We start from the raw sequence: 18,364 nt of genomic DNA, 5'->3' as shown, positions 1-18,364 counted from the left end.
TGGGAAACGATATTAGATCAAATTAAAAATCCAATAAAATTGCTGAATATGTATCACTAACTATTCATGATTCTTTATACAAAGGTTGCAAAACCATCACATGGCTTCATCAAGAATAACAAGTAACAGTGCGAAAATAACAAAACACTAAAAGTGATCTATCTACCTAAAAGGCTTAAACAATAGTAATCATGTAATGGTAATTAATCCCTAGTAAAAGCATAAAGTTATTGTTCAAATTGGTTGATTGCTCAACGTCTACAGCTGAAGTTTCAGTAACCATACAACATTTGGAGTTTGAATTCTCTAAAACTCACATCCCAGCTTGTGGAAAGAGCCAAGATCCAAATATATACCTGTCATGCCAAGTACTTAAACATGCTTGGGTTGTCTAGGTCCCTCTCCAGAAAATCACGAGTGATAAGATCTTCAATTCGTGTTTTGATTAATTTAATATCAGGCTGCACATTCCAAGTTCATCCATGATCAGATTGTAAAGGAGGAGTTATTAGAGAAATAATATAGCAGAAAAGAAGAATACAGGCTATACTCCCCAAAATTACTCAATCCATATCTTTTTTTTAAACTTTAGACAAAAAGCAAAGCTGCACAAGAATTTCAAATTGCTACAACATAAAATGGGCTGTAATTATTCAATACAGTTAACCAGGAACACTAACTACCTAAATTGTTAATATTATATGCTTAAAGTCTTAATGGTTGGCCTTTCAAATTCATAAAAATAATTCATCTATTGATTTCAACTGCAGTCAAATTAAAGCTAATCGAAGACTGTTTAATTTTTTTTTTTTTCAATATCACATATGAAGAAGTATATGCTGTACCTTGAACATGTTGCTTAACTGCTCCACACACTCAATGACCAACTTTTGGAGCTCCAAAACTTTCCGACTTTTCATGATGCGGACTATTGCAGCATCAATAGTGTAGCGCCTGTCTTTGTCAACTTCTTCAATTACCTTCTTCCTTTCATCCACCGGTGGGACAGGAATCTTCATTGAGCAATATAAGAAAAAAAATAATCTTTAATATAAAAAAGAACAACAGAAACCAAAAGAAAGCAAAAAAGGCAAGGGTGAATAGAAGTTATAAGTTAAATTTAAGGATTCTAAAACAATCTGAGACCTTAATCCTCCTCATTCTGTCAGTGAACTTGGAGTTGAACTCGAAGTTGTCAGTTGGAGAGATAGTTTTTGTGTTTGGCTCCTTTTTAAGGATCTTATATTTGGCGCATGACAGTGAATGAAGCAATCTAATCAAGTCATCATCAGTCAAGTTCAACTGAGTTCTGATTTCTGAAAAGCTCAATCTATCTGAAGAGTTAAATAGCAACAGCGCCGCAGCCTGTCAAATATCAACAAAAAAAAAAAACCTTTAAATTCCATATTAAAGTCATTAATCTCATTCCAATAATAAGGTCTCCAACATCCCCTTGTCCTCTTTTCCAAATAAAGTATGAAGGTTGCAGAGTGTAGATTACCTGATAGGTTGACACTATTAGTTCAATAGTTTTTGTCTCAAACTTTGCATTAATGTTGCAAGTTCCCAATGAATAGATCCATGTAAGTCTTCTGTGTTTTGTTTGTGTGTCATAGAAATCTTTAAAAACCTGGACACACTTTGCCTGAACCAAAAAATATGTAAACAGATTAAAACTTTAGGCAACGCCTTTCTCTTTCCTGAAAAATCACACCAGTACTGGAAAGTCAATGTTTGACTATAGAAGTGGACATTACCATCTCCGTGGGGAGACTGAGATTAAAGGATTTATAAGTTGGCCAGAATCCACTGGTAAGAACTGTGACACTAAAATCAATCCCAGGATTTGCATTTGAGTTACTGCGAAGATATTCCACTAATTTGGTCTGATATTCCCGTGCCAATATTATATCGGTGACCTGGAAGAATAAAAAGATGCTAAGCATACTCTTAATTAACACAAAATATATGCACATATAGAAAATTTAAGCTCAATAACCTAGGCCAACTAACCATCCCCTCCATCTTTGATGTAAACAGTCCACCACACAGCTGCTTCAGCTTGGACAGAATACTCTTTTCGTGGTCCTCATTAGCACCCCGATCAAAAAGTAGACGGCGAGCTAGCTTCTTCCTGCCAACAGTCGGAAGAAACAAATATGGGTGCCAACTTGTAAATATAAAATAATAAATTCTATTTCAAACAACAAAGAAAATGAAACATGAAACAAGATGAATACCTACTATAAGATTTAGACTTATACCTGTAGAATTCTGCAAAAAGGTCTTTATCATAAACAAATGCAAGCAGCTTAACTACCTGCAGAAATCAATTATACAGTTTAATTCCAATGCCAGGAATATTCAAAGGAAATCAGGTAGAAAAAAATACATCTATTTATTGGAATTGAGACAATTCTTTCCTTTCTGTTACCAACATAAGATTTATTGGAGATAATGAGATAGATTGAACCAAATGCTTATGCATTGCCTCTCAGGAAGTGACCTATTCTTAAAACATAAAACCTTTGTTCTATATTCTAATTCAACATCATTTTTTTATCAGGAAAATTCTAATAAGCATACCTTCTCAATTGTTTCTTCAATGTCCTCATCACTCTCATTTCCACCCTTGTGGAGGATGTTATCACAGGATGCAGCCAGTAGTTCAGCACTTGATCTGCCAGCAACAGCTTTATTGCAGAATACCTCAAAAGCCTCTTTCAGGGCCTGTTGAACCAAAGAAAAGGGGAGTTTAGACAAAAAAAGATAGAACAAGGTTTAAACATGCAATATTCTCCAATACAAACCTTGTTAAACAAACTGTGGTTTGAGAAAAAATCTTTCACTTGTGCCACGTACTTGTCAAGAAGCTTGATTATTTTTTTGATAAGGACCTGAAGACCACACAACTACATCATGCTCCTTAACCGTCTTCAATATTCCAAAAAACCTGATCATGCAGATTAAAAAATTTACCTGTTCCTGCACCCCAACTTTACTTGCATCCTGGAACATTGTTTTTAGCAATTAGCATCATCGTCAACAATTAGAAACAAAGATCGTTAGATCACTGCATGTTTAGTTTACTAATGGACCTATGCTGAGAGAATATAGAGTTGACCAATGCATACATAACCTAGAAATCCCTTCACATACTGGAAATCTCTTCTTTCCACAACCTATTTTGGTGAAGCATTAATTATCTTATGTCTTCACAAGCAAAAAAAGAAGAAGCTAGTTTACTTTATGAATTAAATCTTCCTCAAATCTAGACAACTAAAGTTACCAGTGAGCAATATTCATAATTTCAACCACAGAGCTATCATTGGCCTCCAGCATTTCTATCTAAATACAAGGTGTCACTGCAATTTACTAGTCAAATTTTGATAGGCATTAAAAATGGAAATAGGAAAAGAAAAAATAAGAAAAAAAATTATGGCGTTATCACTAAGCATAAAACTAATATACACTTCTATGATTGAGGGTAACTGATGTGGGAGATGTAAGAAAATTATTATTTAATATTATTTATATGTGTAAGTCAATTATATTTTTATGTTTTAGGTCCTAGTAGTTTATTGGGCTAATTTAGAAGCAATGTTATTTTTGTAATAAGGCAATTGAGTTTCTTAGCCAATTAGAACTAGGGTTTAGTAATCCTTTATAAGCAACCTATTGTACTCTTGAGGAGATAGTTGATATTTTGATAAATGAAAAACAATGGCCATTTGGTCTTTCTTTGGTCTGGTGCTGACTCCAGGTCTACCTTAGGTGCTGACTCCTAGTGGTTTTCCACTTGGTGCTGATTCCAAGTAAGGCCTAGATGCTGACTCTTAGGTCATATATTTTATTTTTCCGTTATTTCAGTTTTGTTATGGTTGTTCTGCGTCATATTTGGTATCAGAGCAAACATTGATCTATTTGAAGCATTATCGCAGTCAATCCAAAACCAAAAAAAATATATATATGTTAAACCACCGTCACAACCCATTAGAAATCCCAATCACCGTTGCTTCTTAGTTCTTACCACCACTAGAAGACCCCAAAAAAAAAAAAAAAAAAAAAAAAAAAAAAAAATCATGCCAGCACCACCACCATATTGCCACCATTTACAATTTGACACAAACATCCCAATCACTCCAAGACCCCATCCCCATGGCCACAGATCCTAAGCCCATACTCAAATCACCAAACCAGTTGCAACCACGAAGACAGAGAAGTTCTATCACCGCTGACCTTGGTTCATCAATTTTTGGTCTTCCTCGCGCCGGAGATACACCTCCATCGGTTCTCGCTTGCCGCCGTGACCCAGTTGCAGCGACTCACCGCCAGCAGCTTCGATCCCCTTCCATCCTTGTCGCTGCCATGACCATCACTTGCTCGCCACCGTGCCGTAGCAAGTCCACCAGCAACCCCTCAACCCCATCTAAAAGGTAATTTGCCACCTATATTTTTTGTTTTAACCTTTAAGGCTCTGCTTGGGAGTTGATAAGAAAATGGAATGAGATGATCATAAAGGAATAGAAAGTAATAGAATGGAATGGAATGTATTTAAATAAGAGAAAAGAATGAAAAAGAATGGAATGGAATGAAATTAAGTAATCTTGATTGGATGTTTTAAAATAAAAGAATGAAAATGAATGGAATGAGATGATCATAAGGGAATGGAAAGGAATAGAATGGAATGGAATGTATTTAAGTAAGGGAAAGGAATGAAAAAGAATGAAATGAAATGGAATTAAATAACCTTGACTGAATGTTTTAACATAAAAGAATGAAAATGAATCAAAATGAATGGTATGTAAGTAATCTTGTTTGGGAGTAACATAGAGGGAATAGAATGGAAACACTTTATGACAATATTACTATTAAACACCTATTTAAAAATAAATTGTTGAATATATAAGGGTATTTTGGGTGTTTTAGTAAAAAAATTATTAAATCTAATTTCATTCCCTCCCATTCCTACCAATTTCGGGGGTATGAAAATTTGAGGTTTTAAAGGAATAGAGAGGAATGAGTGTTCTCTCCTACTCATTTCATTCCCTCCCACTTAAACTCTCAAACAAGGGAATGGACTTTCCATTCCCTCCATTAAAACTTCCAAACAAGAGAAAGGAAAAATATTCTAAAATTATTTTTTTTGTTCCTTTCCATTCCATTTCATTCCCTCCTCCCAAGCAGAGCCTAAGACTCCAGTACACTTGTTTCTAAAACGCTATCCGGCAGTTTTTGTTTCCCTTTAGAACTGCATTAATCCACCATTTTCCTGACCCAACTACCCCATTAAAAAAAAAAAATGCCCATAATAGGATCAGCCCAGTAAACATCACTCAATAAGATTCTTGGTCATTGGGTTATTATGGCAATATCTGAAACACCTTATTTTGATGGTTGAAAAACTAATCCATGGGATTTTGTCTATTGGATGAATGGGATGGAGCAATTCTTTGAGCAAGCAAATTGGACAGATAACAAAAAGGTTAGGTACGTAAAGTTGAAGTTAAGAGGCGGAGCACAAATGTTTTGGGAGAGGCTTGAATATTTTCGCTATCTAAACTATGAACCTGCCATTAGTGTGTAGGAAGATATGAAAGAAAAGTTTTGTAATGAGTATTTGTCACCATACTTTCGAGCTAAGTATCTACCCCAATCTCAGTGTGGTACTTTTCAAATTGAAGCAAATACGATGAATCCTCTTCCTTATCCCATTTCATGTCCTCAGTGCACTTTTGAACAATCTATCAAGGAATTAAATGAATTATCTGTAAAGCTCATGAAAGATGTTCAAGATGTTCAAGACATGATTGCTTAGATGAAGCACAAGAAGACTCAATCCGATTTAATTGGGAAACCAAGGACACTAGATCCCAATGAACTTATTACTGCCCCAATAGAAGACAACGTTGATGATGAAATCTTGGTCGTGGAGAATCCTCCAGTGACACCAAAGCCTAATGTTGACACAGACGTACATGCCTCAACAAGTGTTGCTTTAACATGCATGCAAGGAAATGAATCTATTGAAGAGCAGCAAGGTGAAGAGATGGTGCCTAAAAAGAGTATTATGTTAGAGGATGCACATGATGTGGAAATTGAAGTTGTTGAATGTGCTTTTGATCAACCCTCCACAGTCCTTGAAGATTTACATCTTAGTGAAGTCGAAGAGGTTAAAACTACAATGCTTTCTATGATTCATAAGGTTCAAGAAGAGATTATACTGATTCCACACATTGATTTTGTTATTCCAAATGAGTTTGATGTGGTGGAATTCAAGGTTTTTGTTTTCCCTGTACTCTCTAGGTGATTCCAAACTTGAAGCACGTGTTACTTGTCAGCATCCTAATACTTCAACGCTTTAGAACTCGAGGTTGAGTTTTCTCCAACCCGAGGAGAATGATGCGGGAGATGTAAGAAAATTATTATTTAATATTATTTATGTGTGCAAGTTAATTGTATTTTTATGTTTTAGGTCCTAGTAGTTTATTGGGATATTAGTATTTTAATTCAGAAGCAATGTTATTTTTGTAATAAGACAATTGGGTTTCCTAGCCAATTAGAACTAGGGTTTAGTAATCTTTTATAAGCAACCTACTGTACTCTTTGAGGAGATAGTTGATATTTTGATAAATGAAAAACAATGGCCGTTTGGTCTTTCTTTAGTCTGGTGCTGACTCCAGGTCTACCCTAGGTGCTGACTCCTAGTGGTTGCCTGCTTAGTGCTGACTCCAAGCAAGACTTAGGTGCTGACTCCTAGGTCATATCTTTTATTTTTCCGTTATTTCAATTTTGTTCTAGTTGTCCTGCGTTAGTAACACTACTAGTCTAAAGTGTAAGATGGATATGTCTACCGTTTGTAACAGAATCACATGCAGTGCAACAGATATTGTGGCTTTATGATCACATAGAATTACTGCTAAGTTGAACTAAAATTCATACATAAGCTTGTTTTATTGACACGCTTTTGTTCCACTTAAAACAAAATTGGCTGCAATCATGTGCATAAAAGCAATTCATGCACAATGAACATAGCATAATTTAGAGGACAGGAATATTAAACATGTGCCAGCTTTACCAACAAAAAAAAAAAAAAAATACTCAACCTGATTTCTTGCTGCATCTTCAGCCTCTTTGACCAAAGCAGTACCTTCACCAGTAATAAGCTGCCACACAAGAACCCTCAACAGTATCAGTAATGTTTAAAAAGAACATGTGAAAGAGGCTCATCTCAGTCTCAAAATGAATCTAAGCACAGAAGCAGCCACCTCTTTGTATATAGAAGCAATATTTTCCAAGCCTTGAGGTATTTCATGGTAAAGTCTATACATTCTGGAAAGATCCTCTACCTAAAAGCAACATATCCAAAGAAGAGAACATTTTTAAGCATCTAGGAAGTAAAAAAGGTTAGAGAAAATTTTTTAAATGGTGAGAAAGCTAGACAAGAATATACCTTCTCTTCTCTAAGCAATGCACAAAATCCAGAACACTCCTTCTCAAGCAGTTGCTTTGATTTGACCATCAACAACTCATGTTGCACTTTCTACAGACAAATTATATAGCTGTGAATAAAATGAACTTGAAAGCACTGACAATCTCCCCAAGAACATATAATCTTAATTAATGTTGCATTCATGAGTCTGAAATTACTGATCAAAACTCTTATGCCGCTGAATTTTTCTTTCCACATCCCTTAACACGGATGGCTAACAGAGAAAGAGACTTACGACAGAGAAATAACTACACCATCATGATGATATTTTACCACGTCTATGACTCTATATAATATATGCAAGGTTGAATCCTCAGATAGGCAGTTATTCAAATATTTTTTGTGCATCAGTGTGCAATGAGGTACTTTTCTCTCCACAAGTAGAAGTTGTTTTCTCAAATTTAACGTATTAATCATCAATTACATTAATTTTTAGAAGAAGATAATCCATTAATTTTTTGAGCTTTAATTAGTGCTGAGAATCAAGGAATATCAGATGTATGGGTCTCTCTCTCTTGGAAAAAAAGAGGGAGAGGGAGAAGGGGGTTTAAGTGATGCAAAACCATAACTTCAAAGAAAACAAATGAAACAGGTGGTGCTTAAGGATTTACTATAATAAATAAATACCACCCCCCCCCCCCCCCCCAAATAGATGCATTAGAAAAAAAAATTAATATATTAACTAACCTCCACCAACTTCTTCTCAGTGCTTGGATGCATGTAATGAGAAACTCTATCCCTCTCCCTTTTCAAGCATTCCTCAGCCTGTGCAAATTTATAATAGGTTTTAGATCAAAGAGATTAAACCAAAAAAAAAGATCTTTATAATTCAGGAATATTATGTTCATATACACTTGCCTTTAACATGTAATCTGGACAAGAATCCTCCACAATCCATTTTGATGCCTTACGAGAATAGTATTCACTAGTATCCTGAAGCATGAGTGCTTCAAAATCCATTTCATAACAATTTATACATTCAGATCCAATTTCTATAAAGAAATCTGAAACATTCTTCAACAGTCCTCGGTCAATTTGCTGTCCTTCACGTTCTTTATTTATCTGATTGACAGGTATTGGTTATTCAACTTTTAATGATAACAAAGAGTAGAACCTCATTAGTTTATAAGGCAGTATACTTACCAGAATAATTACAACATCTATGGCATTTCTACCCACCTCCAGATAAACCTGAGATTAAGTAAAATAGGTACACCAGAATGATTAAAGTGTATTTGAAGCAGAGGAAGAGGAAAGATACTTGAAAAAAATAATTAAAGGTGACGAATCAAGAACTCATAACAAACCAGATTGCGGAAGCGTGTAACTCCAAGTTCCTCAAGTGGAGAAAAATCTAGTTTTTTAACTAGGTAGGAACGAGAAAGATATTCGAAGAAACGTGACAGCCATCTAATCATTACTTTGTTGTTAACCCATCTTTTCACAAGTTCCATAAGCATAATCTCACCATGCTTCTCTTTTATAGATGGTAATACCTTCAAAGGATCCCAAAAGATAATTAGATAAGCAAAGGAAAACAAATAAAGAGTAGTGCTAGTACAAAGATACATTGAGAAATTATTTATGCACGGTACTAGCAGAAGCATTAAAATAAAAATAAAAGGGAATCTTAAAAATAAGGCCATAGAAAGAATTAATCCAACATGTAAAATTAAAATGACATATCAATTCTGATTCCAAGCACACAATTAAGAGTTTCTCAACAGTATAAATGGCCTTATGAAGAGTATTAAAAACTTCAGGAAGCATCATGGTCAGAAATTTCTTATTTTCCAAGATTCTTATCCCACAAACAAGGTATAGTAATAACCACAACAGGGAATATGCAAGTCATAGAAATTGGCATCTACATTATCTTATGATAAAATATGACCAGCCAAGTTAATCTACACATCTGCATTATCTTATGATAAAATATGAATCAAAATATGAACAGAAGAGAATGCCATTATTCCTTACCTTGTGAATTATGTATTCCTCAAACACCTCCTGGTACATTTTATAGACCTTCTCAGAATTATCAGGACGGGGATGTTGATTGCAAATGTTGTAAACGGTTCTGCAATTGAAATTAAGGAAATATCACTCACACTTGCTGACAAAAACCCGTGATTTTGTGACTAAAAAATTCAATACATATTAATTCAATGCAAAAAAAAAAAAAAGAATACGTGTAGAGCATCATAGATTCTGCTATTGTGAAAGATGGCTCTGACAGTCCTTCAAGAATCCTAATAAGCTTTAATATCCCATTGTTTTTCATATATTCCCATCCTTCCTCAACGGTAAAAGTCTTTGCCGTCATTGTTGTAAAGGAAAATATCAGCTTCTCAAACACAAATCTGTAGAACCAAAAACGAAAACAAAAAAACCCATCACAACCTTTTCTATTTGTGTGCCTGTGAGTGCATGTAGTGCAAAAGACTGATCTTGCTGAAAAAAAAAATTGAACTTTGACAAATCAACAAACAATGTGTACGCATGCATGCATGATGCGTGTATTTTTTTTTTTTTTTTTTTACACTTTTGCAACAAGTTTTGAGAGGTAGAGATCATGTATATTCTTCCATAGAACCAATACAGAACCATCAACAAAGTATGATAAATTGAACAAAGAAGAAAACCCAGAAAATTAAAGTACCAGTTCAATTAATTGGTAGCAAAACCAAGTGTAGGTTTGTGAGAAAGTAGGAGCATTGAATTACTCGTATTATTGTAGACTGATTATTATATATATACCTTAACGTTTTTTTAAAGGCGGTTCCCAAGTTTCAAGTTTGGGAGAGAATTCTTCGCCGACTCGGATTAGATTTATTTTTTCATTCAATAAATATAGGACTGCCAAAAATATTCAATAAAATATAAATACAATTCAAAAGAAAAAAAAAAAAAAAAATATATATATATATATATATATATATCAGCTATCTTACTCTTTATAGTATTTGTTCTCTGTCTATTGCCTGCTAAGTTTCTTCCTTTTTTTTTTTTTTTTTTTTTTTTCAGCCGATGCTTGATATTCCCTTTCTTTGCAATTTTACTACTGTCTTACTGCATCACTGATTGCAGAGGCAAATCCAGAAATTTTTGTTTAGGGGGCTCATTTGTGTTGCTAATTTATTAGTCTATACAAACTTTTATATACATACACAAACACATGTATCTATACACATACACAAAAAATTAGCATCTTTCATAATAAATCCTTAGAATCAAATGTTTCATAAAATTAAATTAATCTTTCACCATCTTCTATAGTAAAATCTTTACAATTTTTATTTTCAATATAAGTTACCAAATTGTCTACTGTTGTAATCAATTGAATTAATGAAGTGTTCAAAGACATAAATTATCCAAAACTTTAAAAAATATGAGAACACATTTTACTATAAAAAATGAATTTGAGAAACAATACATTCTCTATGGCTACTATACAAATTGGACAATTTTTTTTAAGAACATTATTGGACCAACTCAAATAGTTGGGGGGGCCAAGTCCTATTTTTTAGGGCTAATTATTAAAATATTAAATATTTCTATATAGTAAAAAAAAAATTCAAAAATTTTGGGGGGGCCCACCCTAACATATATCTCCGCCCCTGACTGTTTGATAATTGTCACTTAATTGTAGCCTAGATTTTTTGGGCACCCTTTGCCTACAAGGTGTTTGATAATTGTTCAAGATAAGAAACGGAGCAAATAATCTGCTTTGGTGCTTGTCTTTCATGTCGATTGGGATTTGCTATTGCTATGATTGTTTCAAACTTGTCTATTTAGTTTGAGTATATTGGCAATGGGACCTTAGTATATTTGGTATATTAGTAATACTAGTAAGTTTTCCGTGTAATGCACAGATAATGTTATAATGTTTTATGTAAATTTGTTTTTGGAAAATATTATACATATATTATAGCATATTTATTATAAAACTTTGTTAGTAATGAGTTCATTATAAAAAGTAACAATTATAAATTGCTTATTGTATAATAAAAGTTGATAAAAACATATTAATTCATTCTATATTATTGATTTTTATTATGTGATGTAATAAAAAGCTACATTACGATTTTTTTTTCTTCAATGATTTGTTATTGCGGTATGGTGACGGTTGTTGTCATCATCAGTTTCTCCATCTTCATCATTTGAAATTTAGTCCATCCATATTTGTTCAATTTTTGAGCTTTCATCATTTTTTTCTTTTGTTGCATCATTTGTGTTAAGTACTAATGAATTGGCACTTACAGATTCTTGATTAGATCTTACAAAGTTTGAACTTTGTCGCTAAGATTTTTCATAGGTATTTGCATTTATATTAAATTTCAATGATGTGATAGTTTTTTGTAAATTTTTTATTTTTGTTAATTTTGGAATAGTGCAGCAAAAAGAATTAATATAGCATGTTGAATTGTGTTTTTTTTTTCTTCCGTACCTTTTTATCATTTGAAGGCGCATCAAAAATCTTAGCAACTATGAAATTTTTAAAACCATCTTTTAGATTGAAGTCATTCAAACGAAGTAGAGAAATCCATTTTTTTCCTAATTTTTTTTTAAAATCACGTGGGATTCCTTCTCCAATATCAATATTTTTACAATAATTTAAATAAGTTGTACCTTAGTTTATTTTTCAACAAGATCTTGATCTTGTAGATTTATTTAGGATTTTCTTGACATCTCGATCAAATATCACAAACTTTGTTTTGTTAGTTGCATTAAAAACTTCAATTTGAATCTTGTATCTGAAGTAGATTGCAATTGTATATATATGGTAGTTATAGTGAGATAAATATATTATAAATATTTGGAGAGTATGTAGTTAATGTAAGTGCCTATAACTTTGGGATAGAATGATTTATTTTTGTTTTACATTTTGCACACCAAAATGATCCTGCTTGTAATTTGACATTCCTTTTACAAAGTATGCACAAAATGTAATACCAACTCATTGTTGTATCAATGTTACTTATTATTGTAATACTTTAGCAGTTCACATCTTGCAATGAACTTTAAAATTAATATGTATTATTTTTTTTAATGTAAATAATATGATGTATTATTATTTTCTTACATAAATGATGAGTATAATATGATATAATTAACAAACCTGTTTCATAGGATCTCATTCAATACATTTTATCTTTACTATTGTCTTCATATTATTTAAAGATAAATCCTCCTATGAAAATTGTTTTGCATGTATTTTTGGTATTTCTTGTATAGGATCATGTTTTTTACTATTCCTATCATTGAATTTTTTTAAAGAAAATATTAAGTTAATGGCATTTTGCGAGATAGTATATGCTATTTATTATACTTTTTTGTTATTATAAATTTTAGAAATATACACTTGTCAATTATTTCAGCAACCTGAGGGATCTCAAGATTTATATACATTTTTGTTGCACTGGTCGATGACAGAGAATTTGTCTGCATAAATTGCATAGAATATTATTAATAGACAAAAGCACATTGAATTGAAATTGGGGAAAAATGAAGAGATATTTCATGAGAATGAGACTTTCTAGAAGTATCATCTATACGTAGGGGAGGAAGAAGAGAGTTTGTAAGAGGGTAAGAGTTTTTGCTTTGATTTATATATGGGAATGGTCAAACTTTGGTCATAATATGTAAGGTAAGAACTGGGCCTGAGTTTTTCATAATGTTTGGTCTACTTTTAAAAGGTAATCCATTTTATAGTGAATAACTTTTGGTCTAATTGGTCTAATTGTCAAGAATAGTTCATATCAATATAATAGTAAAATAAGTTACTATGATCTATTGGGTAACAATAAAAAAAAAAAAAAAAAAAAATTTTTTTTTTTTTTTTTTTTTTTTTCTTAATAAAAAGAGGTTAAAAAATGCTAAATTTATATAATAGTAAAAATAAGTTACTATGATTTATTAGGTAATAGTAAAAAAAAACTGATTAGAAAAAGGTAAAAAAGATTAAATGTAATATTAGAGTGCCACGTGGCAGGACCTCATGCACTCTCACATGAGGTCTCTGCTTTTATATATATATATATATATTGATTTGAAATATTTAGTTTCAGTTTATTGGAATTGAGTTTTTTTTTTTTTTTTTTACAGGATGATGGACAACTCCTGTCAAAACAAGGATACCATGGTTGATTGTACCCCAAAGGTTGGTATGGAGTTTGATACATTAGAGATAGCTTGGATGTTTTGGAAAAATTATGGAATACAAATAAGGTTTAGTGATCGAAAGCATTATGCAAATAAAAGTAAGAGATGGAGAAATAACATCGAGAAGATTTTTGTGTTCTAAAGAGAGTACTGGTAAAGCTAATAAACGAGATCATCTAACCAGTCAACCTCGACAGGAAATAAGGACTAATTGTCTTAGCATGATTGGGTGTTTCATTAGTTCTTGAGATTGGATAGTATAAGGTGTATGATTTTGTATATGAGCACAACCATTTTCTTCATCTTGTAGCAATTGCTTTCATGATGTGATCACAACAAAGGATGTCTGACATCCAAGCTTTTGCTATTACTTTAGCGTATGCTTCTGGAATTAAGCCTAAGGCGACACATGAGTTAATAAGTAGAGAGGCTCGTGGAAGGGCAAATTATGGCTACAATGAAATTGATTAAAAAAAAAAAAAAAAAACTATCTTCAAACTAGATGGCAACGAAGCTTGATATATGGTGAAGTCGGTAGTTTATTAAGGTATTTTTAACAGCAATTGATTCATAATCCATCGTTCTATTATGCTATACAATTGGACAACGAAGAGCAAATAACTAACATATTTTGGGTTGATGCTAAAATGATAATTGATTTTGCCCATTTTGGTGATTTATTGGTTTCAATCACCAACAAAAAAATTTAGGCCTTTAGCTGTGTTTATTGGTTTCAATCACCATAGAGGGGATGGTGATTTTTGGGGCAGCACTTTTATACAACGAGACAACTGAATCATTCAAGTGGTTTTTTGAGAGTTTTTTAAATGCACATAGTGGTAGAAAGACTAAATCTATCTTTACTAATCAAGATTCTGCAATTGCAAAGGCATTAATTGAGATGATGACAAAGACGTAGCATAGGTTACGTACTTGGCACATATTGCAAAATGGAATCAAGAAATTGGGAAATTTGATGAAGGATGACTCACTGCTCCTTTGAGACTTTAAAGATTACAGGTATAAGTATGAGAATGAGAGTGAATTTGAAGAAGCTTGGGATAAAATGACTCAGACCTATACAATTAAGGATCTTAGTTGGTTAAATGACGTATACAAATTGAAGGCAAAATGGGCTAAATGTTATATGAAGGGGGCATTTACTTTGGGAATGTGAAGCACCCATCTTAGTGAAAGTTTGAATGGAGATTTGAAAGATTACTTGTAATCAAATTTGGATATGGGCAAATTTTTTCAACATTTTGAGAGGGTAGTAGAGCAAAAGCGGGATAAGGAATTGGAGGCTGAGTCTAACACTAGGGAAAAATTGCCTACTTGAAGAATTCACTTTTATTGAAGCAAGCAGTGTATACCCTTACAATATTTAAAGTGTTCCAAAATGAGTATAACTATGCATTTGCAATAACAAAGATCGGAATTGTAGCCAGTCAATGCATGAATATATTGTTGTGCTTCTTGAAAAGGTTGGAGAGTATAAAGTATTGTGTAGTTTTATTAGTAGGACAATCTCATGCAGTTTTAGGAAGTTTGAAACAATTCAGATTTTGTTTTGTCGTGTTTTGAAGGTTTTCAACATACTTAATAGTTAATATAAAGATAATTCCTGATGTTTACATTTTGAAAAGATGGACAAGAGAAGCAAAAAATGGATATGTCCAAGATAATACTGGGAATGATGTCCATGGGATGTTAATTAAAAGTTACACAACAGTATAGAAGATTATGTCCCATGTTAGTTAGATTAGCCTCTTAGGTTGCTAACATCAAAGAAGCATATGTTTTGGTAGAGAGTGTTATAAAGGAATTAGAAAAGCAAGTTGAACTTGCCATGAAATTTTCTAGTGTGAGTCTTGAAAACTTTAAAGCTCAAATCTCCTTGGGTGGTAGTGAAATTGTAGATCATGGAGAACCTATGAAGAATTTAATTGAAAAGGTTAAATACCTCAAAAAGAAAGAAGGTCGTAAGGGTGGTAAATGATATAGAAGTTGGGTTGAACAATAATCAAGGCGAAAGAAAAAAACTCCAACGAAAGATACTGTTAGACAAAAATTATCCAAGGTACTCTTGGAAAAAATTACTAGCACTTGAACATATTTACATGCACTGTGTACAGACAATAAAATTTTTATTATTGGTTAAACTAATTTCCTTATATCTTACCACACCGGAAAACAATAACTCCTCTCATAAATTACAATATCTCTATCTCCCTTGTGCAATGCTATTTGCATAAGGTGATCAATCTTGGGAGTTGGTAGTTAAGCAATTTCAAATAATTTTTACTCCAAAAAATCTGAAAATTTTTATGAGAACTATTAGTGATTTGTGATATATGAATCAAAGCAAGCACCTAATTCAATGGCATGGATGACATATGAAGGCCTCCTAGGAAATAGATGACAAAACAGTTTTATTGAATTATTAACGGTGAACTTGCTTAACTTGTTCATGAAGGCCTTCATATGTCATCCATAAACAAGTCAAGCAAGTTCGCTGTTAATGATTCAATGAAATTTTTTTTGGGTCTATTTTCTTGGAGGCCTTCATACGTCACCCACACCATTGAATTAGGTGCTTACTTTGTTTTCTATATCACAAATCACAAATAGTTCTCATAAAAACTTTCATATTTTTAGGAGTAAAAATTAAATAGTTCCCATAAAAACTTTCATATTTTTAGGAGTAAAAATTATTTAAAATTGCTTAACTAGAAACTCACAAGATTGCTCACCTTATTTAAATAGCATTGCACAAGGGAGATAGTGATGGCGGAATCATAACATGGTTAAAGAAAGGATATTCTCTTTGAAAGTCTAAGGCTAAGGCAAAGCCCAAGAATAAGCGTCCAGGGTAGTTAATTAAGTTTTTATATTTTATTTGGTTATTCTTGAGTCAATGGTATTTTTAGTAATTTTACAATTGTTGGGTATGGGCCATAGTTATAGGCCATGGGTTTTATTAATGAGTCTTATTTAATTATGGGTCTCTATGTATGGGCTTTGGTTTAATTTATTAGGGTTAAATAGTAGTCCTTGTACTATTGGGAATCCTAATACTACTAGTACAAGTAAGAGTCTTTATATAAATAGGGTGCTTAATGTATTGAAGGAGCAGAATGAGTTGATTAATAAAATTGAGTGTTTTGAGTAATAGGCACATTGGTCTTGTTGTTTATTTCTCTTTCTCTCTTTTCTTTATTTTCTCTTCTTTCTTTCTAGGGTTACCGTTCACGAGTACTGTTCACACAACCCCTAAACAGCCGTAACTTCTCTCTAATTCTTCTTTCCTAACCCTAAACCCACCACAATTGAACATAGACAAATCCCTAATTTGTCCTACATCAAATAGAGCTATTGTAATTTATAAGAGAAGAGCTATTGTTTTCCTATATGATAAGACATAAAGAGTTAGTTTAACCAAGAATAAAAAGTTTATAGTTAGTACTATGTTCAAGTGCTTTTCAACAAGATACTCACCTTGGATAATTGTTGTCTAACAGTATCTTTCGTTGGAGTTTTTTTTTTTTTTTTTTTTTTCCTACTTGATTGTTGCTCAACCCAACTTTTACATCATTTCCCACCCTTATGGCCTTTCTTTTTGAGGCATTTAAGCTTTTCAATTAAATTATTTATAGGTTCTTCATGATCCACAATTTCACTACCACCCAAGGACATTTAAGCTTTAGAATTATAAAGACTCACACTTGAAAATTTCATGGCAATATCTTCAACTTGCTTTTCTAATTCCTTTGTAACACTCTCTACCAAAGCATATGATTCTTTGATGTCAGCAACTTGAGAGGCTAATCTAACTAACATGGACATAATCTTCTATACCGTTGTGTAACTTTTAAGTTAATATCCCATGCACATCCTTCCTAGTATTCTCTTTGACATATTATTTTTTTGATTCTCTTGTCCATCTCTTCAAAATGTAAGCATCAGGAATCATCTTTATATCAAGTATGTCGAAAACCTTTAAAATATGACAACACAAAATCTCAATTGTTTCAAACTTCCTACAATTGCATGAGATTGTCCTACTAATAGGACTACACAATACTTTATATTCTCCAACCTTTTCAAGAAGCACAACAATATATTCATGCATCGGCTAGTTACAATTTTGAGCTAATGCATAGTCGTACTTATTTTGGAACACTTGAAGTATTGTAGGGGTATACACTTACAATGCTTGCTTCAATAAAGGTGAATTCTTCAAGCACAAAGGAGGCAATTTTGCCCTAGCATTATACTCAGCCTCCAACTCTTTATCCCGCTTTTGCCTTACTACCCTCTCAAAATGCTGAAGAAATTCGTCCATATCCAAATTTGATTTCAAGTAATCTTTCAAATTCTCATTCAAACTTTCACTAAGCTAAGTACTTCACATTCCCAGAGTATAAATGCCCTCTTCATGTAACATTTACCCATTTTGCCTTCAATTTGTATATGTCATTTAACCAACTAAGATCCTTAATTGTATAGGTTTGAATCCCTAGCTTCTTCAAATTCACTCTCATTCTCATACTTATGCATGCAATCATTGAGGTCTCGAAGGAACAATGAGCCATTCTTCATCAAATTTCCCAATTTCTTGATTCCATTTTGCATTATGTGCCAAGTACAGAATCCATGACACGTTTGCGGCATCACCTCAGCTAACGCCTTTGCAATTGCAGAATC

The 18,364-nt window shown here is 32.7% G+C and overlaps 2 protein-coding genes across 2 annotated transcripts; both read right to left on the bottom strand.

Annotated features, from left to right (window-relative positions):
- Positions 1-356: 356 nt before the first annotated feature.
- On the bottom strand, positions 357-7,345 carry LOC112005100 (cullin-1). The gene is made up of 12 exons (XM_024037350.2): positions 7,269-7,345; positions 7,107-7,166; positions 2,980-3,009; positions 2,811-2,897; positions 2,587-2,730; positions 2,265-2,320; positions 2,014-2,134; positions 1,758-1,919; positions 1,502-1,645; positions 1,147-1,365; positions 846-1,013; positions 357-461 (listed from the first exon to the last, which is right to left on the bottom strand). The coding sequence occupies exons 1-12, from the start codon at positions 7,329-7,331 to the stop codon at positions 360-362; spliced, it is 1,356 nt and encodes a 451-aa protein (XP_023893118.2). The 5' UTR covers positions 7,332-7,345; the 3' UTR covers positions 357-359.
- On the bottom strand, positions 7,346-18,002 carry LOC136071413 (cullin-1-like). Its single transcript, XM_065782695.1, has 9 exons — positions 17,869-18,002; positions 9,685-9,855; positions 9,473-9,572; positions 8,800-8,988; positions 8,636-8,683; positions 8,345-8,554; positions 8,180-8,251; positions 7,454-7,543; positions 7,346-7,390 (listed from the first exon to the last, which is right to left on the bottom strand). Exons 1-9 carry the CDS (start codon positions 18,000-18,002, stop codon positions 7,346-7,348), a joined length of 1,059 nt encoding a protein of 352 aa, XP_065638767.1.
- Positions 18,003-18,364: the final 362 nt, after the last annotated feature.

Source organism: Quercus suber, unplaced genomic scaffold (genome assembly GCF_002906115.3).
Source record: "Quercus suber isolate HL8 unplaced genomic scaffold, Cork oak 2.0 scaffold_310, whole genome shotgun sequence".
NCBI lineage: Eukaryota > Viridiplantae > Streptophyta > Magnoliopsida > Fagales > Fagaceae > Quercus > Quercus suber.
This window is presented reverse-complemented; position numbering and strand designations above follow the sequence as displayed.

Excerpts from the sequence above, each read along its gene's own strand:
- LOC112005100 (XM_024037350.2), bottom strand. The coding sequence starts at position 7,331 with ATGTATAGACTTTACCATGAAATACCTCAAGGCTTGGAAAATATTGCT. Across the intron at positions 2,321-2,586 it reads TTGAAGAAACAATTGAGAAG|GTAGTTAAGCTGCTTGCATT; the intron begins GTATGCTTATTA and ends TGATTTCTGCAG. Across the intron at positions 1,920-2,013 it reads CATCAAAGATGGAGGGGATG|GTCACCGATATAATATTGGC; the intron begins GTTAGTTGGCCT and ends TTATTCTTCCAG.
- LOC136071413 (XM_065782695.1), bottom strand. The coding sequence starts at position 18,002 with ATGGACGAATTTCTTCAGCATTTTGAGAGGGTAGTAAGGCAAAAGCGG. Across the intron at positions 8,555-8,635 it reads TAGATGTTGTAATTATTCTG|ATAAATAAAGAACGTGAAGG; the intron begins GTAAGTATACTG and ends CCTGTCAATCAG. Across the intron at positions 7,544-8,179 it reads CTGAGAAGAAGTTGGTGGAG|AAAGTGCAACATGAGTTGTT; the intron begins GTTAGTTAATAT and ends ATTTGTCTGTAG.